The sequence below is a fragment of the Ursus arctos genome, unplaced genomic scaffold (genome assembly GCF_023065955.2).
Source record: "Ursus arctos isolate Adak ecotype North America unplaced genomic scaffold, UrsArc2.0 scaffold_3, whole genome shotgun sequence".
NCBI lineage: Eukaryota > Metazoa > Chordata > Mammalia > Carnivora > Ursidae > Ursus > Ursus arctos.
Window position 1 is genome coordinate 9,872,338 of NW_026622985.1, and position 25,671 is coordinate 9,898,008.

The following is a 25,671-nucleotide window of genomic DNA, read 5'->3' on the forward strand; positions in this document are numbered from 1 at the left end:
CTTACCCAGAGCTGAATTTTAAGAATAGTTTTGATTTTTATCAAAGACCATCCTAGTCGTCTGAGGGTTATTAATCCACAAAACAGAAGTGTTTAGAGCTACTATTGGGTGGGGGAGGAGGAAGCCACATTTAAAAATTCTACTTAAGAAGCCATTATGGAACCTGCCTTTTGTTTCAGAAACTCTTTGATAGGCACTGGGGTCACAAACCTGATGATAACCCCAAGGTACTCAGAAGTATGGATGATACGAGCAACTCTCAGCTGCCTTATCGTTTACAGATCACAGATTGTTTTTGTGATATCGTCTCCATTGTTCTTTATAGCAGAACTGTTGGGGCTTTACAGTTCATAGGCCCAGAGAGATGAAATGAAGAACGCAGTAGGTATTTAGTCCCATTGCTGTGTTTCTGCAGAATCTTTGGGATATGCCGGCAGACCAAGTGAGGAGTTAGCTAACCTATTAACAAGGGGCCTCTAGAAGATATCCTGTCTTGGTCCTCGAGTGACTTTGCTAGGATAAAATGGGCAGCAAAGCCAGTTAGTAGTTTGATACTATTTAAAAAATGAGATCTTTATTTTTCTTTACATTATGACAGATACTTAAGTGCATAATGTGCATGAGACATTGTATTCATTGACTGTTCTTTTTGGTTCTGTTGTTACTCTTAGTAATTTAAGCTGCTTAATGCAGAAGATTTGAAAGTACAGATAAGTATGAAGATCCAGGAAAAGTTAACGCTGCCTCTCATCACCTAGAAGTTGTGAACATTTTGACCCATTTCCTCAGGTTCCTTTATATCCTTAAAAAATAGGTCCTATTTGATGGAGACCATGGTTGAATTCTACTATTATGTAGGAACTTTCCCTTCACATTGAAATAGTTAATACTTCTTGGACACTTACCATATGTTTGGCACAGAGGTAATATATTATTATTTTACATTTTAAAGATATGTTTTCGTAGACATTAAAATACATGCAAAAGAGCCTGTGTATCACGTATGTAAGTTACGGATTTCTATGAATGGATCACCTACTGTAAGAACGGTGTGAGAAGCTGGAATACTACTGAAGAGTGGCAGAATATGCCACCTAAGAATATGCCACTTGGGCATGAGGATTATTTTTAGCTAAAGGCACTTGAAAAACAGCAGGTACAAAGAATGGTGCTCTGACCTCCCAAGTGAAAGATCCCCTCCGTATGCAGGGAGGAAACATTCTTATCACCAAAGTCAGGAGTTGAAACTGAGTATTCCGTACAAAGAGACCTTGGTAAAATAATTCCTGTTTTCCTTCATATTTGCCATGTATCTTTTATTTTTTCCCCCACAATTGTCTGTCCCTCTTCAACCTAATATAGAAGCACTTGGGTTTTACCAGTTCTTTAGGTCTTCATTTCCTTTTGAAGACTTCCACGTCCATGTGACAGTAAGATCTGTATGCTTTTCTCCTGTTACTCTGGCTTAAGTCAGTTAGATTCCCAGGCCCAGCTGGAGACTCTAAGATGGCAGAGGTAAAATTTTACCTCCCCATCAGAAATACTGCTGTCCTCAATTTTATCATTTTTTTTTTTGCCTTTTAAATTTTTATTATTTTACCTTATTTTTAAAATTCAATTTAATTTTTTAGGATTTATTTTTTATTGAAGAATAATTGACATACAATATTGTACTAGTTTGGGTGTGGAACAGTGATTCAATATTTATATACATTACAAAATGGTCACTACAATCTGTCACTATGCAGAATTCTTACAGTATTGCTAACTATATTCCCTGTAACTGGAATATTGTACCACTTAATCTTCTTCACCTGTTTGGTCTGTCACCACCACCACCACCCCTCCCCCACTCTAGCCAACCGTCATTTTGTTCTCTGTGTCTATGAGTGTGTTTCTGTTTTGTTTGTTCATTTGTTTCGTTCTTTAGATTCTACATATAAGTGAAATCAGACAGCATTTGTCTTTCTCTGTCTGATTTATTTCACTTAGCATAACACCCTGTAGGTCAATTCATATTGTCGTGAATGGCAAGATCGCATTCCTTTTTATGGCTGAGTAATGTTCCATTGTGTATATTTACCACATCTTTACCTACTTATTCATCCGTGGACACCTAGGTTGCTTCCATACCTTGCCTATTGTAAATAATGCTACAATGAACATAGGGGTTCCTATGTCCTGTTGCATTAGTGTTTTCATTTTCCTTGGATAAATACCCAGAAGAGGAATTGCTGGATTGTATGGTATTTTCTACTTTTAATTTTTTGAGGAACCTCCATACTGTTTTCTATAGTGGCTGTACGATTTACATTCTCACCACCAGTGCCTGTGTGTCTCTTTTCTCCACGTTCTCACCAACACTTACTTTCTTTCTTTTCTTTCTTTCTTTCTTTCTTTCTTTCTTTCTTTCTTTCTTTCTTTCTTTCTTCTTTCTTTCTTTCTTTTCTTTCTCTCTTTCTCTCTTTCTCTATCTATCTATCTATCTATCTATCTATCTATCTATCATCTATCTATATTTGATGATGGCCATCCTGAAAGGTACGAAGTGATATCTCATCGAGGTTTTTATTTGCATTTCCCTGATGATTAGTGATGTTGGGTATTGTTTTATGTGTCTGTAAGCCATCTCTGTGTCTTCTTTGGAAAAATGTCTCTTCAGGTCCACTGCCCATTTTTTAATTGGATTGTTTGTTTTTTTAATACTGGGATGTATGAGCTTTTTAATATATTGGATGTTAATTCCTTATCACATATATCATTTGCAAATAGGTTGCCTTTTCATTTGTTAATGGTCTCCTTTGCTGTGCAAAAAACTTTTAATTTAATGTAGTCCCTTTTATTGTTCTTGCCTGAGGAGACATATCTGAAAAAATATTGCTAAGATCAATGTCAAAGAGTTAACTGCCTATATTTTCTTCTAGGGGCTTTATGATGTCAGGTCTTTAATCCATTTGGGGTTTATGTATATGCTATAAGAAACTGGTCCAGTTTCATTCTTTTGCATGTAACAGTCTGGTTTTCCTAACGCCATTTATTGAGGAGACTGCCCCATTGTATATTCTTTCCTCCTTTTGCATAAACTGATGATACATGTGTAGGTTTATTCCTGAGTTATCTGTTCACTTCAGTTGAAGTTTATCTGTTCTGTGCCTGTAACATACTGTTTTGATTACCACAGCTTTGTAGTAGAGTTTGATACTTCTAGGGAGTGTAATACCTCGAGCATTCTTTCTCAAGAGTGTTTTGGCTTTTTGGGGTCCTTTGTGGTTCCATAGAAATTTTAGGATGGTTTTTGTTTTCTTAATTTCTCTTTCTGATTGTTATTAGTGTATAAAAATACAACAGATTGGGGGCGCCTGGGTGGCACAGCGGTTAAGTGTCTGCCTTCAGCTCAGGGCATGATCCCGGCATTCTGGGATCGAGCCCCGCATCAGGCTCCTCCGCTGGGAGCCTGCTTCTTCCTCTCCCACTCCCCCTGCTTGTGTTCCCTCTCTCGCCGGCTGTCTCTATCTCTGTCAAATAAATAAATAAAATCTTTAAAAAAAAATACAACAGATTGATTTTTGTATCCTGCAACTTTACTGAATTTATTAGTTTAACGGTTTTTTGGTGGGGGCTTTAGGGTTTTCTATATGTAGTATCATGTCATCTGCATATAGTGAAAATTTTGCTTCTTTCAAATGAGGATGCTCTCTCTTTCTTTCTCTCTCCTTTTTCTATTTTATTCTATTTTTTTGCTTAATTGCTGTTGAATAAAAGTTGTGAAAGTGGGCATCCTTGGCTTGCACCTCATCTTATAGGAGGAGCGTTCAGGTTTTCACTGAGGAGAATGATGTTAGCTGTGCGTTTGTCGTATTGCCATTATTGTGTTGAGGCATGTTTCCTCCATACCCACTTTGTTGACAGTCTTTATCACAAATTTTTGTTGAATTTTGTCAGATGCTATTTTGTCTGCATCTATTGAGATGATCGTATGGTTTTTGTCTTTCATTTTGTTAATTCGGTGAATCACATTGATTGATTTGTGGATATTGAACTTTGAACTATCCTTGCATCCCTGGAATAAGTCCCACTTATACTGTAATTATAGTTAAGAGTCAGTCTCTTATGGTTTCCTCCCTCTCTGCTTTTATATTATTTTTTCTTTCCCTTCCCCTATGTTCATCTGTTTTGTTTCTTAAATTCCACATATGAGTGAAATCATATGGTATTTGTCTTTCTCTGACTTAGCATAATACTCTCTGTCCATCCATGTCATTGCAAATGGAAGGATTTCATTCTATTTTTGTGGCTGAATAACATTCCGTGGTGTGTGTGTGACACACACACACACACCACATTTCTTTATCCATTCGTGAGTCAGTGGGCATTTGGGCTCTTTCCATAATTTGGCTATTGTTCGTAATGCTGCTATAAACACTGAGGTGTGTGTGCCCCTTTGAATGAGTATTTTTGTATCCTTTGGGTAAATACCTAGTTGTGCAATAGCAGGATTGCAGGGTAGCTCTATTTTTAACTTTTTGAGGAACCTCCACACTGTTCTCCAGACTGGCTGCACCAGTTTGCATTCCCACCAACAGTGTAAGAGGGTTCCCCTTTCTCCACATCCCTGCCAATACCTGTTGTTTCCTGGTTGTTAATTGTAGTCATTCTGACAGGTACGAGGTGGTGTCTCATTGTGGTTTTGATTTGTGCTTCCCTCAGGATGGTCGATATTGAGCATCTTTTCATGTGTCTGTTGGTCATCTGTGTGTTTTCTTTGGAAAACTGTCTATTCCTATGTCCTTTGTCCATTTTTAACTAATTTCCTGTTCTTTGTGATTGCCATAGCTATCTGTGAAGAAGCAGTCACTTCTTCCACATTCTGTGGACTGGGTTTCCGAAGGAGAGACCTTCACCTGGAGGTGGGGGCACACTGGAGTGTGCTGTGAACCTGGGTCTGGTGGTGCAGGGGTGCCGTGTGCAGCTCTGGGCCTGGGCGTATGTGGTGTCTTGTCAGCTCAAGCAGCAGGTCTCCACTACATCCACAGCCGCTCCCCTTGGTTAGAGGTGGATGGGGTCTGCAGTTCCTACAAGGGCTGTTGAGGTCCTTAGCGGCACTTCTAGGCACAGTCTGTAGGCACCAGGGCAGGCACATTGGGGCCTAGAGTTGGTTTGCACGTGGTTGGCCACGGGGAGTGGCTGCAGGTGCCTGGGTGGGTAGGGTCAGTGGCAGATACATGTGCAGTGGCAAGGCCGGGGGTTCAGCAGCAGGGTGTGGAGCCAACTATAGACAACTAGCTGTCAGTATTTCCTTGTGCGTCTGCAGGGGCTAGCCGCTTGGGTGCCAGTATCAGGTCAAGGCCAGCAGCTATACGGGTCTGTCTTAGGTATGCATGATGGCGCTGGCTGATGACAGGAGTCACAGGGCCTGCTCTGGGTGCCAGAGTAGCTTCAGGGACTTGGACGGTCGCTGTACACTTGTGTGGCTTCTGGGCCTTGCTGCAAGCATACACATGACGTTGGAGGCCTTTGACAGGTTGGGGCCAGCAGCTTGCAGGTGCACAGCTGCGGGGTCTAGCTGCCTGTACATAGAGGTATGTAGGCCAGTGACCGGAGTCAGAGCTGTATGTGGGCACACAAGCAGCTACGGGGTCCTTCACTGCTGGCATGCACGTGTGTGGCTGCAGGGTGAACCACACGTACGTGCACCGTGGTGGAGACCTGTTGCCGGGGCCGAGGCTGGCGGCTGCTTGTGCACCATGACCAGGGCTGGCTGCCTGCTCAGATCCCAGTCTCCAGCGGAAGGTGGGCGAGGAAGCAGGAAAGGACTGCAGGCAGTTGTCCGTGAATGTGAAAACCTGTGGATGAAAATGTCCGTGGCAAAATCTGGAGGAAATCCACTGTGGCTGTGCCAGCTGTTGGTTTTCTCAGTGGTGAAAGCTTGCTGATGTGCTCTATGGAAAAGTCGGCCGGTATTGTCCAAGATGGGGGCTCATGATGAGAGCTGATGGGGTCTCTAGTACCCACAAGGCCTGTTGGCCTCAGAGGTGAAGGCTGCTGGGGTCCTCTGCAGAGCAGGCCACTGGGAACTGTCGCTCCCGCTGCATGGCTCTATTGGTAGGCCTGCCCTTTTCCTTGTTCCTAGCTCTCTCACTACACGTCAGCTTTGCTGGTCTCTGGGCAGAGTAAAACTGGAGCAGGTCCTCCGAATGGCTGGGGAAGCTAGTGTTCACCTCGCTCGCCTTTTCCTTGCAAAGAGAACTCTGTCCCATGGGAGAGTTCCTCCTGGCACCGAGCAGCGCTGGCCTGGGGGATGGGGTAATGTGGGGAAAATGAAACTTTCTTCTTCCCATTTTTGTGCAGTTATTCTCAGGCTTTTTCATCCACTGTTGCTCAAGCTTTTTAAGTGGACTCCTGAGCTCTCCTACAGCTCTTTTTGTTCCCAGATAGCTAGCTGTCTCATTGTTCCGTGCTGGGGGAGGAGACTGGGGTCTCTTACTCTGCCATCTTAGTGAGGTCACTGTGTTATATGTTTTTTACTACAATTAAAAAAAAAAAAACCAAAAAACAACTCTGGAGAAGAAAAGTATTTTATATACAGAGCATTATTCAGTGTGCAGTATCTGGAATTCAGACTTCTTTTGCCCAGTATTGTGTTTCTAAGGTTTATTCTCACTTGTTCATTTTCATTGCTGTATCGCGTGTCATTATATGAATATACGAGGTTGTTTTGTTGTCCATTCTGCTGTTGATGGACATTTTTGTTTTGGAATTATTATAAATAACATGGCTGTGAATTCTTTTTTTTTTTTTTTAAGATTTTATTTATTTATTTGACAGAGACAGCCAGCGAGAGAGGGAACACAAGCAGGGGGAGTGGGAGAGGAAGAAGCAGGCTCACAGCGGAGGAGCCTGATGTGGGGCTCGATCCCAGAACGCTGGGATCACGCCCTGAGCCAAAGGCAGACGCTTAACGACTGCGCTACCCAGGCGCCCCGGCTGTGAATTCTTGTATGTGCCTTCTGATGTATGCATGTATGTTTCTCTGTGATACATGTATCTCGGAGTAGGATTGCTGAGTTACTGGATACGTAAATGTGTACTTTAACAGATAGTGCCAGTTTTCCACGGTGCTTTTACTAACTTACATTCCACCAGCAGTACATAAAAGTTCTAGTTGCTTTAAGAAGATGTGTGTAGGGGCGCCTGGGTAGTGCAGTCGTTAAAGCGTCTGCCTTCGGCTCAGGGCGTGATCCTGGCGATCTGGGATCGAGTCCCACATCAGGCTCCTCCGCTATGAGCCTGCTTCTTCCTCTCCCACTCCCCCTGCTGTGTTCCCTCTCTCGCTGGCTGTCTCTCTGTCACATAAATAAATAAAATCTTTAAAAAAAAAAAAAAAAAAAAGAAGATGTGTGTAAAGCTCTTATGTGTTTAATAAATACATGGTAGCTTTTTTTTGTTTTGTTTTTATAAAGCTGATTTCCAGGTAGCTTACTTAGGCGCTTGGGTTGGTTCCATCACCACAGTAGGGAATGCAGGAAGGGGAGGCATAAAGTAGAGAGAGGTGGGGGAGGGAGCTTACTTGGCCACGTGTGTAAGTATTTAATAGAGATTTAGTTTAAAACACAGAAGGGATGCCTGACCTAGATGTAGAGATTTGGGAATCATCTTATTTGATCCAAATTCAAACCTTTGAGTATGATCTTAGGTGAAGATTAGAGTGGGCACGGAGTGAGGGCGGAAGAGGGTATATGGAGTGTATTAGTTTACTAGGGCTGTCCTAACAAAATGCAACGGACCAGGTGGCTTGAGCAGAAGAATATATATATATTCCCTCACAGTTCTGGAGGCAGATATCCAAGCTCAAAGTATCATCAGGTTTGCTTTCTTTTGAGCCCTCTTCTCTGCTTGCAGATGGGACATCTTCTCCGTTTGTCTTTGCATGGTCTTTCCTCTGTTTGTCTGCATGTGTCTTTCCAAATTTCCTTGTATAAGGGAGTCACAATCAGGTTAGAGCCTACCATAAAGACCTCACTGTAACGTAATTATCTCTTTAAAGACCTTATCTTCAAATATGGTTATATTCTGAGGTACTGGGCATTAGGGCTTCAACATATGATTGGGGACAGAGCGCACAATTCAGCCCATAACACAGAATGAGAGACGATATAGAACAGAGAGATTTCAATAAGGAACTTGAGGACTGGCCAGAGAGGTAAAAGGAAAACAGAGAGTTGAGTCTGTAAATGATGGGAGAGTTTCAGGGAAGGACATTCATCCACAGCCCTCCCAGATTCCATTTCTAATGACCGATACCAAATTATTCTATTTTCCTATATACTTTCTTTTTCTAAAATGGAGGCTTTTAATAGAAATGCTGAAGTAAATGTTTAACAGGGTTTGCTTTACCATATTCACCTGCAAAATGGTTATGAATCAGAGTCCCTTATATAAAGTTTTTGATGCCAGAAAATACTATTTTCTTGTTATGTTTTCAAATCTGCAAGAGAATGGCCTTGAAGCGTATTTTTTTCAAACAGATGAGACATCATGAGTGATCAGATTTAGATGTCATGGTCTACTATTTAAAGCTGTCTGCGACAACTCTTAACATTCCTAAAGTCTAACTGCATGGTCATTTTGAATGCTCAAAATATTTGTAAGGAGGTGTAAGGATCATAATGATAAAGTCTGTGAAATCACTCTGCCTTGTCCTTCACTGCCCCTCCAATACCCAGTTCATCGGCAAATCCTGTTCTGCTTCACGTGTGTCTTTTCGCTTCTTCGCCTCTTTGCTGCTACCAGCTCGTCCAGGCTGCCAGCATGTTCAGTGTGGATTACCACTGGGTTTCACGCTTCCATTCCTGCCCCTTTTAGAGAAACCTTAAAAAAAAAGAAAAGAAAAGAAAGGCAAGCCAGAGGATAGCGTCCCCTACTTGAAGTCTCTAGCAGCACCTCATTACACTTGGAATAAAAGCCACTCTCTGGGATACCCTAGAAAGATCTACATGGTGAAGACCCCGCCCACCTGTCGGCCCTCACTAGCACACTTTGGGAACAGACACAGGCTGTCTCAGGGCGTCGCCGGCTTTACTGGCCCCTCCTCTGGTCTTCACGTTCCTCCTTCGGTCTCACCTCAAATGTTGCCCTGGCAGAGAGGCCGTCCCTCACGCCGCAGCTAAAATTGCTCTTTCTTTTATATTCTAGCATGGGTTAATCTTAAAAAGAAAACTGCCAGTTATTTTTACCAGCGAAAGATGGTTTTTCGGGGGAATAGCAAAGAATTGCAATCTGCATCCGGGTAAGCTATGTCAAAACCACAGGGAAGCCCGGAGAACAAAGGAGAGGTACACTCTTTCATAGAAAGAAGTGGAAAATGGGAGCTTGGGAAGGCTGTTCGAAACAAGGAGTACATTCAGTAAACGGACTGGGAGCCGGAAGTACAGCGGCTAGTCTTTGGCTGAGTAGTGATCGCCTCTCATTGGCTGGGCTGTTGGGGGCGGGGGCGGGGGCGGGTGCTGCTGGGGTGAGAGAACCCTTTCTCCTTCCTGCTGGGATGGTAAGGTAGTCTCCACCTGCCCAGTCCCGCCCTTCCTGCTGAGTTTGCATTTGAGGATGAGCGATAGGGAGGAAGAGCTCCGCCTGCCCAACCTCCTGAGTCGTTTTAGGGAGGTTTCCCTTTACTGATTTTCGTACCTGTCACACACGTTTGTTTGTTAGTTCGGGTCGGTAGGCAGGTAGTTTTGTAAGCCGCTGCCAAACTGTTTTTTCAAAGCGGGTGTATCAGATTGCATTCTCACGTTAGTGGTTGCCCCACACCCAACACTGGGTGGTGGTAGTGTTTTGGGGTTTGTAGTTGTAGTTGGTAGTGAGTGTAGGTGCATAATGGTATCTCCCTGTTTGAATTTGGAGTTCCCCGATGACAGGTGACATTGAGTATCTTTGCATATGCTCATATGCCATCTGTATGTCATCTTCGGAGAGATCTTTGTTCACATTTTCCCCCCGGCTTTTAATTAGGTTTATTTTCCTATTGTTGATTTCTAGTGGTTCTTTCTGTACTTTGGGTAATAGTCCTTTATCAAATATGTCTTTTACTGATATTTTCTCCCAGTCTGTGGCTTGTTTTCTCTTTCTCTTGACGCTCTATTTTTTCCAGTGTATTTATCACTAAGTAAAATGATCTCATTATTGTTTATCTCCTCCCACTACGATGTAAGGTCCACAGACCACCTGTCTGTGTTGTTCTCTGCTGTATTTTCAGCGCATAGCCTGCTGCCTGGTATTTTGAGTGCAGTGGGCAAATATATGTTGATTGAATGACTGGACAACAACTTAACATTTTCAATTTGTTTTATTCGTTTTTTAAAAAAGATTTTATTTACTTATTTGAGAGAGAGAATGAGCCGGGGGGGGGATGAGCAGAGGAAGAGGGAGAAGCAGACTCCCTGCCGAGCAGGGACCCCAGTGCAGGACTGGATCCCAGGACCCGAGGATCGTGATGTAAGCTGAAGGCAGACGCTTAATCAGCTGAGCCACCCAGGCGCCCCCAATTTGTTTTGTTCTTATTGAAAATGGCATTTGCTGATTTTAAGTTCTTCCATATTCTTATTTGAAACCCAATTCAAATTTTACCATCTTAATATTCAAAATTAAGGATAATAGCCAGTTGCAATAGTGTAAGGTGAATTTCCACCGTGGTTCATATGAATTGGTTTAAGATACGTAATTGCTGGTCTGTACTTGCTTTGTCCTCTCAAGAGTTGTACGGATTTGTTCTCCAGGAGGTGGTCACGGGACTGGAAGTGGAAACAGGAAAGCATTTATGTCAGTCTCGTGAAGCCTTATGAAATGAATGCCACCTGCTAGACACTGAAAAATCTCAGTGTGTTCAAATATGTATTCACAGATATGTGTGCACATGTGTGTGCGCACGCATGCGCACACACACTGGACCTTGTAAGGTAAAAAAACATGTAGATTATTGGTTCTTGATTGCTTTTTTTGTTCATTGGATTTGCGAAAGATGGCAAATGACATTGTGGTTTCATACCATACTAATTTTTTTCTTTTATTTTTAGTAGTTTTTAGCTTTCTATATTTTCGTGTTGTGTCATTTGCTACGACTGATCATAGCTGTTACATTTTTGTCTGTCTTCGACTCAGTTAAAGGCTTTTTGCCTTGAATTCTACTCTTTGAATATTTCTACTGTGTTTTTGTTTGAATATGCCAAGTCTTCTATTTTTAAGCCTTTCATTGCTTTTTCAAATTGTTGTTCTTAAAAATAACATATTTTACAGAGTTTTTAAAATCCTTTCAGGAAGGCTTTTAAAGGATGTTTTGGTTTTCTCTTGCTGCATAACGAAGCATCTCAAACGTGGGGGCTTCAAACTGGAACCGTTTATTACCTGTCGTGATTCACGGGTGGTCCTTCTGCTCCCTGGGTATTCCGCTGGTGCTGTGGTCATTTGGTGGCTCACCTGGGCTAGGATGTCTGTGATTGCTCATGCACGTGGCTGCCGTGTTGGTAGGGACAGCCAGGCTCAGATGGGATGTTGGGACAGTGGGGCATCTGTATCTGTCTGTCTGTCTCTCTCCATCCAGTCTCAGACCTCTCCTTCACCGAGTAGTCACTTCACATGGTCTTTTTATGAAGTCCCTCCAGCAGGGTAACCATACTTCTTATATGGCAGCTTAGGGCTCCCGAGAGTGCGGAACTGGAAGCTGCCAGGCCTCTTTAAAGCTGAGGCATGGAACTGCCACCGTGTGGATTCCGCCTCATTCTGTGGGTTGAAGGGGTTCTTAGGGCCAGCCCCGAGTCAGGTGACAGGTCCGTGAAGGAGAGAAGGTGTGGTTTCCTGAGGGCCGTCTTTGGAGCCTGCCTACCACAATATGAGAGTCTAAACCCTTCACATTAATTGTTAGTCGATACGACCTAGTTCCTATGGCAAAGGCCTGTTTGCGTTTACTTCCCTTAGTGAATTTGTTTCATGCTTTTACTTCTATTAATTTCTCTGTCAACATCAAGACAAAAAACAGTATTTTTACCTCAGTTATGATGAATGAGTCCCTCTGCTTGGTTTTACACACACTTTATGTTTCATTTTCTGGAATTTTAGGCCATATTATAAATTAAAATATTTTATGTATTCTTTTTAAAAAGCACTAGATGTTTCCATGCATTTGGTAACTGTATAAATAATAATTATTTAGATCTAACTAATTTAATTGGCCTCCATGCATGCTGTCAGTCCAAATAGATACCATTATTTCTAAGGAATTTGGGTGTATTTTTGATAAAGTGTAATGTATCTTCAAATAGTGTTTCAGGAACGCTGTGTAGGTTGTATAATATAATAATTTATAATCTGCACACTCCGATGCCTTCCTCCTGTGTTCACACATTTGGGCTGTTCGTGGATTTCTTGGAGCACAGTCTTTGTTTCTCAGAAGTCATTGTTATATTGCATTTCTTTGGGAATTCATTGTTCTTTATAGATGTACCTTCTTGGGAAACTGATTTCTATTCGTTTCTCTTTCTTGTAATATAAAATTTTTGCCAGTAAGTGTTGGTGAATGGAACTGGGGCACGGTCTGCATTTTTGTCTTTTCTCAACTCTGTCAAGTCTCGACTGTAACTTCCTCATTATGAATTCAGCTTTTCTGCCGTGTTAATTCTGCGCTTTTTCTCCTGGGCTTTAATGTCGGTTCTGCTATTGCATTTTCAAGTTTCCTTGAAATCTCTCCTTATCTGAATCTCTTCCATTTCTTTCTCAGCATAATGTTTCCTTATTCCCGTCGCTCGTGGTTCTCATAGGCAGTAAGTTATTCCTATAAACAATGAAACGTCCACATCGTTTTTCTCCACATTATTTTACTTCTTGGAGTCAATTGTTGCTGCTGCCAGTCTTGCCTGTAATTATTGCAGGGTTGTGTTTATTAGGATAAGAGTCTCCAAATGGGTATAGAAGAAGAGTTTCTGGATGAGGAAAGGGAGAGCGGCTGTTCCGGACTCACCCGGTGTGGGGCTGACCAGCTTATTTGCCGATTGCTGCCAACCCAGAAACTTTGGAGTAGAAGTGGAGAGAGGTGAGGAGCTGAACCCTCTTCCCATATATTTCCTGGCAGCTCTGGCTCTTCCCCCTTTAGAGACCGTGGGTGTGTTTCTTGTTCTACATTTAGACTGTGGTTGGTAGAAATTTCTCCCAGACTCCAGCAAATGGTTACTGTTCAAAGCAGGCTCTACCTTCTGTCATTTCTTTTGTGTTTCTTTACAGATGTTTTATTTTTATTTTTATTTTATTTTTTTTAAAGATTTTATTTATTTATTTGACAGAGAGAGAGCCAGCGAGAGAGAGAACACAGCAGGGGAGTGGGAGAGGAAGAAGCAGGCTCCCAGCGGGGGAGCCCGATGTGGGGCTCGATCCCAGAACGCCGGGATCACGCCCTGAGCCGAAGGCAGATGCTTAACCGCTGTGCCACCCAGGGGCCCCGTGATATTAGCCTTTTTGTCTCCTGTATCAAATATAACACATTCTGTTTTTTTTTAAAGTTTACCTTCTTTTATTTCGTAATTTTGCTATTCATACTTTTTTCTTAAAATCTTATTTTTTTTCTGTATTTTTGTCTTTTTAATTTTATTTGTTATCCTTTCATTCCAATTTATATTCCTATTGATGTAATTATTTCATCTCTCTTTTCTTAGGCATTTGTTCTGTCCCTTCTCTTCCCCTACCCCTCATGGTTTGATTTTATAAAGGCTGGAAGGATATGTAATCCTCAGCGGGTAGTAGCAGTGGACTGTGTCACTCAACAAGCAGGGAAGATCTCTCCTCCTCTTCCTGTAGTGTCTAAATAGATTTTATATGTCTTTGTTTTGTCTTGAGCCCTAAAATTATAGCTTGGGGATATATTGATTAAACTGTTTCCCAGGTTAGTGATGATTTGCTTGCTTCCTGCAGATGGCACATGTGAACTTGTGGGGTGGCTTTTGGACAGCACATACCACCTGTATGGGAAGCTGACTGTTCTGAAACCTGTGGCCTGTAACATGGGTTTTGTTACTTAGTGGAAAAAAAAAACGTGGCCTCTGGGATCAGACGGATGCATGTAATAGCTCTGCTGTGGACAGATGAGCTGTTTCAGAACCTTTCTTGAGGCTTTCTTCCTAGCTCAAAACAGGCAAAAATATCTACCCTTCATAGATACTGTATTAGAGGTGCATATAACATATCCTGCATTGTGCCTGGCCCGTAGTAGTCACTCAGATGTGGGTGGAAGTAGTGCATATAACATATCCTGCATTGTGCCTGGCCCGTAGAAGTCACTCAGATGTGGGTGGAACAAGCCAGGCCAGCCACATGTCATGCAGAGGAAAGTTAAGTGAGTGGGTAGATTATCCCTGGGATGGGTCTCCCCCAGCGAAGCCCAGAGTTAGAGAGAACCGTGGGATGTCAGTAGTCTTGCTGGGAAGGTCACGTGGCTCTGGGTTCATGGATAGGCTCTGGCCTTTCTCCACTTCTGCAGAGAACCGTGGGATGTCAGTAGTCTTGCTGGGAAGGTCACGTGGCTCTGGGTTCATGGATAGGCTCTGGCCTTTCTCCACTTCTGCTGCCTGTGAGGCCCACATATTAAGGTGGTCATGGTTTTAACAATTTGGGGATGGTGGTGGAGAGGAAAGAATCACCGTGCTGTAGAGATTCAGTTTGTAAGACATAGCTGATTTTCAGAAATGCACAATATGAGAAAAATGCCCCTTAAAAATCAAGGATTTTTATCTCTAGATTGGTCCTTCTTCCTCAGTTGGGTTTTGGGATGATTGCCTTACTGTGAGGGCCTCCTGAGCTCAACTTTTATGAAACTCAGGGATTTTATCTCACGGACTGGCGGATCTCGGCCTGGGGTTCCCACCGTCCGACCTGGCCCCTAGGGTAGTCTGCGTCTTGCCCAGTGCCAGAATCCTTGGGAAGAGCAGTCCATTCCATTTATTGCCACAGGCTCTAAATCTCTCAAGGTGCGATGGGGGTAGGTGGTGTGTGTGGCATGGAGAGAAGAGCTGTTTCTAGTCTCTAACTTGCCAGGATTCCCTGTGGGGTCACCTGACCAGCCTTTGCACCTCAGGCCATGGCTGACTTTCTGTGCTTTGTTCCTGCGGACCACTGGCTCCTGAGCTTGGCCGCATCTTAGGATCACCTAAAGAGCTTAAAAAACACCCGGGCCTGGATCCCACCCCCATGGATTCTGTTTTAATTGATCTGGGGAGTGGCCTAGACATCTGTTTTTGTTTTTCGGGATTTTTTTAAAGCTCTTCAGATGATTCTGATGCGCAGCCCAGCTTGAGATCGTACCGCGAGACCGCTTCCATGCTTCCCTGGTCAGATCCTGCCTGTGGCTTGAACCCCTGGCTGCTTCTGTTTATCCCCCTAACGATACTTCCTGCACACGTTCATCTGGTTGGAGGCTCAAAGGGTGGCAGACAGGAGGGCCCTCCAGCCCTGTGCTGGCTTGAGCAGCTCTGACAGCATCTGTTTCCCAGATTGCCCTTTGATTCTAGAAAGGCGTTCTAGAAAGTTTGTAAGCCATTGGGCTTTGGGGGCCCAAGTCACCCTTTGTGTGTCAGAGCAGACCTACTAGGACTGCTTTCTGAAGAGAGCTTGCCTGTACTTTGTCCTCCCCTCTTGTGGCCAACCAGCTTAATTTTCAAAATGTGTCACAACCCTTGCCCCTTAGTTAACTGTAAAGCAAAACATCTTCCCTTAAGTGACTGTGTGTGAGGAACTGAAGTTGAGTTTCTTGCAGAGTTTCACATCAAATTAAAAAATTTTCCGTTCTCAAAAGCTCAGTTCTAAAATGAACAATCGTTGGAGGTAGCCTAACGTCTATCTCTAGTTCTCTCCTACGCCTTTTTGCATTTTTTGTGTGTGAGGTTGGGGGCTGCTGAACACTTTCTTCAAGACAGCTGATGAGGCAAGTAAACTGAAGCTGAGTGAAAAGGCGCAGGGCCTGAGTCCCCGGTCCCCCCCACCCCCACTCCCAAACCCCTCACCTCACTTTCACACACACACACCAGGTCAGTCGTGACCGTCTCGGTTCTCCTTTGAGGCAAGGCAGCCCATCAGAGCTCCCCACTCAGGCCTCGCTGTTTTGGCCACTTCGTTCTATTTTTTCTTGGACCGTGATTGTGGCTTTTATTGTGGGATGTTATAAAAAAAAAAAAAGTAGTTCTTTGGACGTTGTGAACTTCTCAAAAAAAGTTCTGGGGATGTCGTGTGCAATACGAGCCACTTCAGAGGCCCCATTGCTGAGCGCGTGTGGGAGAGAGCTTGCTCAGGCTTTGTGTGGTCGGCAGAGGGTGTGATTTTGTGTACTAACTGTACCGCAGCTGCATTTCTTTTCTTAAAATTATTTTCTATTTGGCTTCGTTTTCTCATTCAGTTTTTTTCTCTTCTTCTAAAATATGCATCCTTGTTAGCCCTGTCGTCCTTTTGAGGATGACCTCATGTACCAATTAGTAAATAAATATTTTAAGAAACCGCCCTTTTGATACACTCTTCCTCCCTCAGTGTGAGCTCTGGGCTTCACTCTCTGTCATAGGTCTTCTGACCGGTCCTGCTGCGTCGCTGCTCCCCTGTCTGCAGCCCCTCGTCTGCGGACTAGAGCCCAGCAGCTCAGGGTGATGGCCTCTCTTAGCAGGAACTGCCTCTGTTTCCCCACCTAACGTCCTGTGGCTCAAGCCGCTCCCACTCCCCTGTACTTCTGTAGCTTTCTCTCTCTCTCTCTCTCTCTTTTTCGCTGCTGGGCCTTTGCTCTCCATTTCTACTGATCTGAAGCCTGTCTCCCTGCTTTCTCTGCTGAGTCGATTTTCTCTGTGCAAGCTTTGCTGATTCCCTCCAGGCAGAGTCGACGCTTCCCGGATGTCCCTTCCTCTCCTGGTGCACATCTCTGGTTGACTGACCAGGCTGTGGCTCGCCTCTCCGCACCTCTGTGCAAATTAGTAAAAAGGCACCCTCCCTTCCTCAAGTCACTTTCTCAAACTTCCAACTGTTGGAAAACTGTCTTAATCAATAGGAGTCTAGGATGTTTCACCTGGAAATGGCAGCCTGCGAGGACTGTGCTGTCCTGACCCGCACAGTTGTATTTGAGGCCCTTTTGTGACTCGTCCAGAGTCCCCTCACTGCTGCTTGTCCGACCAGAGCAGGCCCTCAGCAGCCATTTGCTAAACAAAAGAAAGAGTGAAAGTACAAGTACGTGCCATGTTCTTACCACGAAAGATAGCGGGAAAGGCATATATGAGAAGCCCTTCGTGCACTGAACATTATGAATATATTCAGAGACATATTTATTTTTTTACGTTTCAGTATTTCCGAAATCAGCAGGCATCTTCAAGTCAGTGTATCATGGTGGTTAAGAGCACAGATCCTGGGCCAGGCTGCCTGGGTCTGAATCCCAGTTCTCCTTCACCTCTCTGTGCCTCAGTTTCCTGATCTGTAAAATGGGGATGATAACAGTAGTTCCTACTTCATGTGGTGATTGGGAGAATTAAATGAAGTATTGTATGTATAGTGCTTAGAATACAGGTGCCACGCACCTGATAGCGAGAGAGATTTGTTACCTGTTATCATTATTGAAGTCTGTGTGTGCACTTAATGCACTGTTGTTTCCTTTTAACCCTGAGAAACTGTCTGTCATTCATGGTGCACAGCTTCTGTGGATAACGTCTCATTCTGGTGGGCGGCTGCCTGGGCCCGGGCTTACCCGCGCTGTGGTCAAACGCCTGTCGCAGGTCCTGCCCCTCCCCCACCAGTTTTCTGATTGCTGCAAGAGATAGTAGCACACACGCAGGAAACCAGCAGGCTTTGTTGTCGCTTCTTAACATGGCAGAAGAGAAAGGGGCGAAACCAGGGCCCTTTATAGGCAAGGCTTGTTTTGAAACTGAAACCTAACTCGTTCATGTTGCAAGGCTTGGCTTGGTAATAAATCTTGGCTAAAACTGGAAATCAGAGAGAATTGGGTGTGGAAAGTGACTTTAATGTAAGATCCTCATCTAATTGCAGAGCACCTTTCCTTTGATGATTTTCAAGAAAGCTGTGCTGTGGAGTGGCCAAGGTAATGAATATTCTGGGGCTGTGTTCCCCATTAGAACCCACCAGACTGTTCTCAAGTTAGGCGGTAGATGCGAGTTGCTCCCCCAACAGTTGTGTGTTTTTCCTGGTCTCTGGTGTCCACTTGTGACTGTAACTTCACGTGAGAGATGGGTGGCTATTCTCTGCATTGTTTCAGGACACTTCCCCCCACGCCTCCTGCCAGCTTAAGAAACTACAGCCTTGTGGGGAATTCTGCGCGATTCACGCTCCCTGCCCCACCCTCCTCAACTGTCCTTCACATGAAGCAAGATCTGATTCACGCATTTTTTGGAGATGCTCTGACCATTTTCATTATGAGACTAAATGGCTTTTCCCAGATCACATTGCTATAATTGACTGACACTCATCTTTGATAAATATTCTTACACGCTACCCAGCACTGGCCAAAACTGTCACGGCAGCCCTACGACATGTGTCTGGGGTTTCGGTGGCCTTCTCTTAGTTGAATAAAACTGGATATAAGTAAATTAATACGAGGGTGATCTACATCTTTATCCTCCCTAATTTGATATGTTGATGAAAATCCTTTCCATACATAAATCTCGGTTTAATGTTATTGTAGTGTAGAACTGGTCAACTTTGGCCCAGTCTGAGGGTGTGTTTGGTTCTCAGTTCCCTGAAAGAATATCCACATGAGGAACTTTCTCCAACAGGCCTTCTTATGGATTCACGTACCTGCACGTTTCAGAAGTGATAAGCAGACTGTTGTTATTACGCTCTGTATTCTAGAAGGTAAAGGAGGAGATGGTGAAAATATGGATACCTTGACTCACAGGTCCAGCCGGTGGAGGAACTAGCATTATGCTCAGTTCTCTTGCACGGCAATGCCTTGGACCCCTTTACGTCACATCAAAAGCTTTGTCCTAAAGAAGCACGTAACATCTAAGGTTAAATCTTCAAATGGGGACATAAACACTTTTCATCTTTCCTTTTATATAAGCTGGGATTTCCATCTCTGTCCAAAATCTCATTTCTTTTTGGAGAAATATCAACAGAGACAGAGGAATTTACCTAAATCTCACAGCGTGAGGCTGCCCTAATGCAGCGTGTGTGGTCAAAGCAAACTGGAAGCTTCCAGAAAGAATCTGACTCACAGGCATTTTGTTGGGGTTTTTTTTTTTTTTTTTTTTTTTTTAGTTGTCAACATTTAGAATTAGAACAGTTTCCCGTGAAAGACCTCTTGAAATACTGGGAGATCCATCCAGATTTGGCCCACATAACCATTGTCGGCTGGAGCCGGGTAGAAGCTGTCCCTTGGCTGGGCTATGCGCGCCTCACTTTTCAGTGTCTGCTCTCATTTATGTGACTTGTGTGGTCCTGTGGGCATTTGAATGGTGACCCGGATCTAAGCCAGTGTTCTACTCTGTTTTAGGGCCGGGAATCTTACAGCTTCACAGAATGGCCCAGGCCCGGTGTGAGCCGTGGTGAAATGGCCGCTGGGAAGGAAGGAGGCTGATGGGTGCCTTAGGCCCAGGGGCTGCTCCAAGCCCCACCCAGGCCTCCAGGAGACAGGAGTCCAGGCCAGGGTGGGTGTGGTGTGCCGAATTGGCTGAGCTGGCTCCTCTCCATCTGCTCGTTCCTCTCCATCTGCTCGTTCATCCTGAAAGTCATGACCACATTTTCCTCATCCAGGGGGTGGGACATTTTTCAAAATATGAAAGAAAGCAACCAGTGACCACGCCGACCCATTCGTAGGCTCCTCAGACCAACCATTGCTACAAAACGAGAAGCTTCCTGTTTACCAGCCAGCGTGAGACAAAGTGGTTGTGCGTCCTGGCTGCGCAGGACTTGGCACGCAGGCTGGGTTCTGCCCCGAAACACAGCAGGGCTGAATGCTCGCTCTGTGCTCAGCCGTCGCCCCCACGGCCTGGGTCCTGGATGTGGGCCACTCTCGGGAGGGCCCTTTCGCTTTGGCTCCAGAAGCAGCCCTGGCTTTCTGAAAGGAAGCAAACAGGGAAGGTGGCCTCGCCTCCTTGCCGTCTTCCTCGTCAGCTTTCCTTTCTCTGTGGGGCCCAGGCAGGCAAAGGCCCTTGGCCTAACCCTGAATTTAACAATAACTTCCTGTCTTTTGTTTTCAAGTCTCCAGGAAGCAAAATGCCATGGTCTCTGGGGAAACTGGTCTTTTCTGCGAGCGTGGTGGCAGGCGGGAGCTGCGCCGTTACATATTACCTTATACAGAGTAAGTATCCAGCGAACCCGGCTGCCCCGGCCGGCTTTCTCCTCACTCTCTCAGCCCTGCTTCTCCATCAGAGGAGGTACTTGAGATGCTTTCAGCACATTAGCGAGAGAAGGAGAGGGCTATTTTTAGAAGCCAGGAGCCCATTCCCATTGGCTCTAGTTTCCTGCGCATCCTACGGTCCCTACACGTGCATATAAAAGGACCAGGTTTCGTTTGCATCAGAAGTTTTGTCGAAAGCAAGATGGGCTATCACTCCAGTGCACACTCCCGAGACCCCTTAAGATTTCTGAGATTACGGGAAGAGAGGGAAGGGGAACACCAGATGGCTCACAGGTGGGGAAAGCTGGCTGTTTCTCCAGTGTCGTCAGCCTGTTTGCCCTGCCGGTCTCTGCTATTGATTTAGCCGAGGAGGGGACCCCGAGCAAGGGACTCCGCTGAGAGCAGAAAATAAAAGCCGAGTCCAGGATGCAAAATGCTGACAGAAGCCGCTTCCAGCCCCACTGCACCCAAATTTGAATTTGTAAAGACAGGCCACAGTTCCTGTGGGCAGCCAAGACGCAGAAGGTCATTTCAGTGCTACTGGTTGCAAAGCATCAGCAGTTTTTTTCTAGACTGACTTTCTTTGAAGATCCTTTGTGCCTGCCCAGCTTGGCTTCTCACCCTGCCTCTGTGCCGTTTTCACTGCCTGCCAGCAGACAGGCAGAGAGAGCTCGGTGTCCTCTGCGTACGTCCTTCTCCACCTTCCCTCAGAGTTGGCCCGCAAGGCTCTGAGTCTTGAGGTGGCCTGCGATGAGCGCTGCCAGGGACAATTCAGCCCGGAATACCTCAGGCTCCTCTCCCCTCTGCCTCAGGGATGGGGACAGGACACAGCAGGGATGGATGCATTTTACGGGTCAGAGGACTGCCGGCCTTTCCCCCTTTTACGAGGCTGGGGTCGTCCAGTAGACACAGCTGAAGCTCGGTGCTGCTGTGCGGCCTTGTGGGGGGCCCTCCTCACCTCAGTCACCTGTGTGATGAGGGATAATATCAGTGCCGGGGCATGAGGTTGTCGTACAATGCATCTTACAACCTGTGAGATCCTGAGAATTGTAAGATACGTGAAATACTGAGAACAGTGTCTGACCGTGGAACTCCGGACCCAGCTTCTGCTTCTCCTTTTCCTGTCTTGGCTGGCACCTGGTCACACCTGCAGTCCCCTGCTCACCCACTCTTGGGAAGCAGCCCAGGGGGAGCATTCTCCCCGGTACCTCCAGGCTTAGGCTGTCTTTCCCTTCCATTCCTGGGATTGGGCCTAGAGGAGGGACGCTCTTTCTTGTTGCCAGACTGAAAGCCCTCCTTGGGAAGCCTACCTTTGCTCTCTCTATCTTTGCTCTCTCCCGAGGGCAACCCGTCTACCTTACAACTTCAGGGAGATGCTTCCTGGAGTTACTAGTAGCCTTTGGGCCAGAAAGTGTACCTGAGACTGAGAGAAGTTTAAAAGCTTTACCTACAGGAAGTGTTGCCCTAAATCTATAAACCTTGAAAAATGAGCATTTTCAGTCTCTGTTTCTTGGCCCAAGGGCTTTGTTGTTGTTGAAGTTGTGGTCTGTCTGATTTTGTGCTGCTTTATCAGGACCTTCATCTTAGTGGAGGGAGCAGTGTTTAGAAGTCCGGAGTCCTCGATTTTGGTCCCAGCTCTGCCGCAGACGAGCTGTGTCACTTCGAGCAAGTCATGGAGTCCTAGCACTTTAGGACTGAAAGGAAAGCTAGAGAATATCCAAGCCAACCCCTTAGATGAAGAAACGAGGCAATGCATGAGGCAGGAGATGAGAGAAGGAGAAATGGAGGCACAGAAAGATCAAGTCCCTTGCTTAAGTTTATCTGCCACAATCCCGCAGATACTGACTGACTTTCTCTAAAATGGGGAGCTTAGAGTAAATGCTCCCTACCTGTTTTTCCATCCAGAAATTTCACATTTGTTTCTGTTCCCATGCTATACATGAATCGTATCCTCTAACTTTCTACAGAGAGTCTACCTGACCTAGTTTCAAAAAGAAAAATAAACGTAAGAACTGTCTTTCCCCTTTAGAAGCTTTTACCAAGACGTCCTATTATCAGCTGGCATTGGAGCAGCTGCACAGCCACCCCGAGGCCCTGGAAGCTCTGGGCGCTCCTCTCAACGTCCACTGTCTCCACCTCATCGACAGGGCCAACTTCGTGGACATCGTCAACGCCCAGGTAACGTGCTCCCCTTGCAGACTGCAGTCTGGGTGCCTGTTGAAGCCGGGGAGAGGGCTGCCGTCATTGGGGAGAGTCTTAGAGAAGCTGGAATAAGGATTCAGGATGAGAAAATTCACTAAGGAAAGCCGCAGCTAGGTATCACCGAGCACCTTCCATAAAGCGATATGGATGACTTTACTCTCATCTATTCGTCCTCCTTTCTGAGGAATCAGCGTGGCAGGGAAGGCGTGTTCTGGCTTGGGTCCCCGTCTTGAACTGCGGGTTGTAGGGAAGCGACCATGGTATGTGCCACAGTTTCAGCTTTGAACTTGAAGGACCTCTGCAGCCAGTCAAGGCTCGTTCAAGTGTGAGCGACTCTGGAAACTGTAGTTTCGATTCTCTTTGACTTGCATTGCTTCCGTGGAATGCCGGTCCGTTCTCTCAGTTATGTCTTGTCTTTTCTGGTTCAGCTGATAAACTCGCCTGAGTAGGAAATGCACTTACTCTTCTGTTTAACAAATAGGTTTTGAGTACACGTCAAGTTAGAAGAATGATTCTAAGCTGTGTGGGGCATACAGACATGCAGAAGGCCTTCGGGGACTGTAGTTTAAAACTTCCAAGTCAGACGGGATGAAGCAGACGCTGTGGTCGTGGCCCAGGAGGGAGCAGTTAGCGAGCTGGGCTGTCGTTGTGCAGAGGCGCGCCAGGCTAAGGAGCAGCAGAAACGTGAAGGCCCGTGGCCGTGCTCCCTGTGGCTGTGCTCCCTGTGGCTGTGCTCCCTGCCGGTGTGAACTCGGGTGGGGGGGGGGTTCAGGCTGCCAGGGGAGGCGCGGGCAGGTCGGATGGGCTGGGCTACAGGGCTGTGATGTCATCGTGTGACGTGTGCACACCTGATTCCGGGGCCAGCAGAAGCCATGAAGGACTTTAAGGATAAGAGTGAGATACTCTGATGTGAGTTATTTAAAAATTTTTTGTTATTGTTGTTTTTGTTAATTTTTTAATGGGAATAGTTTCATTGGGATTTTTTTCTTCCAAAAGCCATTCATGCTCAAGATTTTGATAAAAATAGTTGGTCTAGCTTTAAAAGAAGGTAAATTCGTGCTGATTGACAATACCCAGGGACCCGGCACAGGGGACTGCCTTTAGGAAGGCAGTGTGGCCATGCAGGTGTGCAGTGGTGAGAGCCCGAACCAGAGCTGTGGCTTGGTTCTGTCAGGAGGGGGGTGGGTCAGATGTCATGCTTTAGCGTCTGACGTGGATGAGTGGAAAGGTGGCAGTACCACTAAGTGAGAGGAGGAGCCCAGGAGGAGAAAAGGGAAGGGGCAGACAGATCGCGGGTGCCCATTGGGTGCCACATGGCGTCAGGTCTTTCACACCACGTGGTATGGCTCCTGCGTGTGTCCGCATTGGCCGGGTCCCCGCAAGCACAAGAACGTGGAAGGCCACGGATGGGGTCCGGCCGCTCACGGTGTCTCCAGCACAGAGCGCGGGGCCCGGCTCTGACGCTTAGGGGGCTGCGGGCGCCTTTGCCGAGGGCAGGGGTGCAGCGTCGGTTCTGTGGTCTGGTGCCCTCGTGAGCGCTGGGCACTGTGGTGGTCGCGCTGGGGCAGCTCCTCTGGTCGGGTCCGGCTTTCGCCTGGGCCCGGGATCTGGCACCGCCCGAGAGGTGCCGAGAGGACTTCCTGCCGGGCTTCGTGCAGCCCAGGGCCCTCGCGGAGCCGCGGCGGTGCTGGCCGTGGTGCTGGGTTCGGGTCGGCTGCGTGTCCGACGCCGTGGCTCCACCGTGACGGGTTCCAGGTCGGCCGCCCCAGAGCCACCTGTCACAGCGGCTCTCGCTCCTCCGTGTGCGGAGCGTGCGTGACATCTTCTCGGCATTCTTTGCTTGCTTCCCTCCGAAGCAGCTGTTCTAAGGAAGCCCGTATGCAGCACGTGCTGCTTCGTCCCACGGCCCCCATTCGTGGTGCATTGATTTTGTCCAGACGTAAGAAGGGTCAGTGGCTCGTGACGTAGTCGTCACACCAAAGGATTTTTTTCCCCAAATGTATGTGCGGAATAGTAACTCCCAGCATTTTGGTTTAGCAGATGTTCAGCTGTGCTCTTCGGCAAGGCCTGGCCGGTGAAGAGACCGGTGTGCAGGGCGCCTCTGCACCCGCTGACTTGGCTCTCTCAAGTGCAGACGTTGACCCTGACGTTCGCTGGTCTTCATAGTCCTGCTTCTTTTGTTTTCTTTTAGCTGCTCAGTGCAGAGATGCAGGGCTCTGTTGCTTCATTTTATTTTATTTTATTTTTTTTTTATTTTTTAAGACCTTTTTCTTCTCTTTTCCTTTTTTTGTTTTTTAAAGATTTTATTTATTTATTTGACAGAGAGACAGAGAGAGAGCATAAGCAGGGGGAGCAGCAGAGAGCAGAGGGAGAAGCAGGCTCCCTGCTGAGCAGGGAGCCCGATGCAGGACTCGGTCCCAGGACCCTGCGATCATGACCTGAGCTGAAGGCAGACGCTTAACGACTGAGCTCCCCAGGCGCCCCTGTTGCTTAATTTTGTCATCCCGAGAAAAGCTGTGGCTCTGTTGCTAAAGGGGGACCCTGATGCGCTGTCTTAGCGTGACTAGGTGACTGCTTATTCACGTGTGGTGTGCAGCCACCATTCCAAAACCCATGTCTTCTGTAGAGTGGGTTTCAGTCACTGAAAGAGGGAGAAAAAACACAAAGGTTGTGTGTCTACACCAGGCAGTTCTTTCTCTTGGTGGCAGTGTGGGGCGGGGGAGATATGCCATCTCTCAGCTCAGGAGAAGTCAAAGAACGAACCAAAACGTTTGCTGGTCATAGCTCCTCCTTTTAAACTGTGGATTTTCCCCCTCTTTTATTATGAAAGTTACAGACTTACAGAAAAGATAAAAGAATTTACACTGTGGCATCCGTGTAACTGCTCCCTGGATTCTACGATGAGAGTTGACCCTTGAATGACACTGCTTTGAACTGCGTGGGCCCACTGAACACACGGAGTTTTTTCCATTACAGGACAGCGTTTGCTCTTCCTTATGGTTCTCTTACCATTTTATTCTCTAGCTTACTTTCTCGTTAGAATCCAGCGTCGCATACATGTAACGCACGAAGTATGTGTTCATCGACTTTCTGCCATCAGTCAGGCTTCCCGTCAGCAGTGG

General features: G+C 46.0%; 1 protein-coding gene across 5 annotated transcripts in view; it reads left to right on the forward strand.

The window, feature by feature from the left end:
* LOC113258015 (cytochrome c oxidase assembly factor 1 homolog) overlaps window positions 1-25,671 on the forward strand; it is a 95,409-nt gene that overhangs the window by 67,505 nt on the left and 2,233 nt on the right. For 4 of the 5 annotated variants that reach the window (XM_048212819.2, XM_026502685.4, XM_044385523.3 and 1 more), the window contains exons 3-4: window positions 20,209-20,308; window positions 22,377-22,525. In XM_048212819.2, the coding sequence (XP_048068776.1) occupies window positions 20,224-20,308; window positions 22,377-22,525 (234 nt within the window). In that variant the 5' untranslated portion in view covers window positions 20,209-20,223. Of the gene's footprint in view, window positions 1-18,039; window positions 18,092-20,208; window positions 20,309-22,376; window positions 22,526-25,671 lie in introns of all 5 variants that reach the window. The other variant, XM_026502694.4, reaches the window with a different exon arrangement.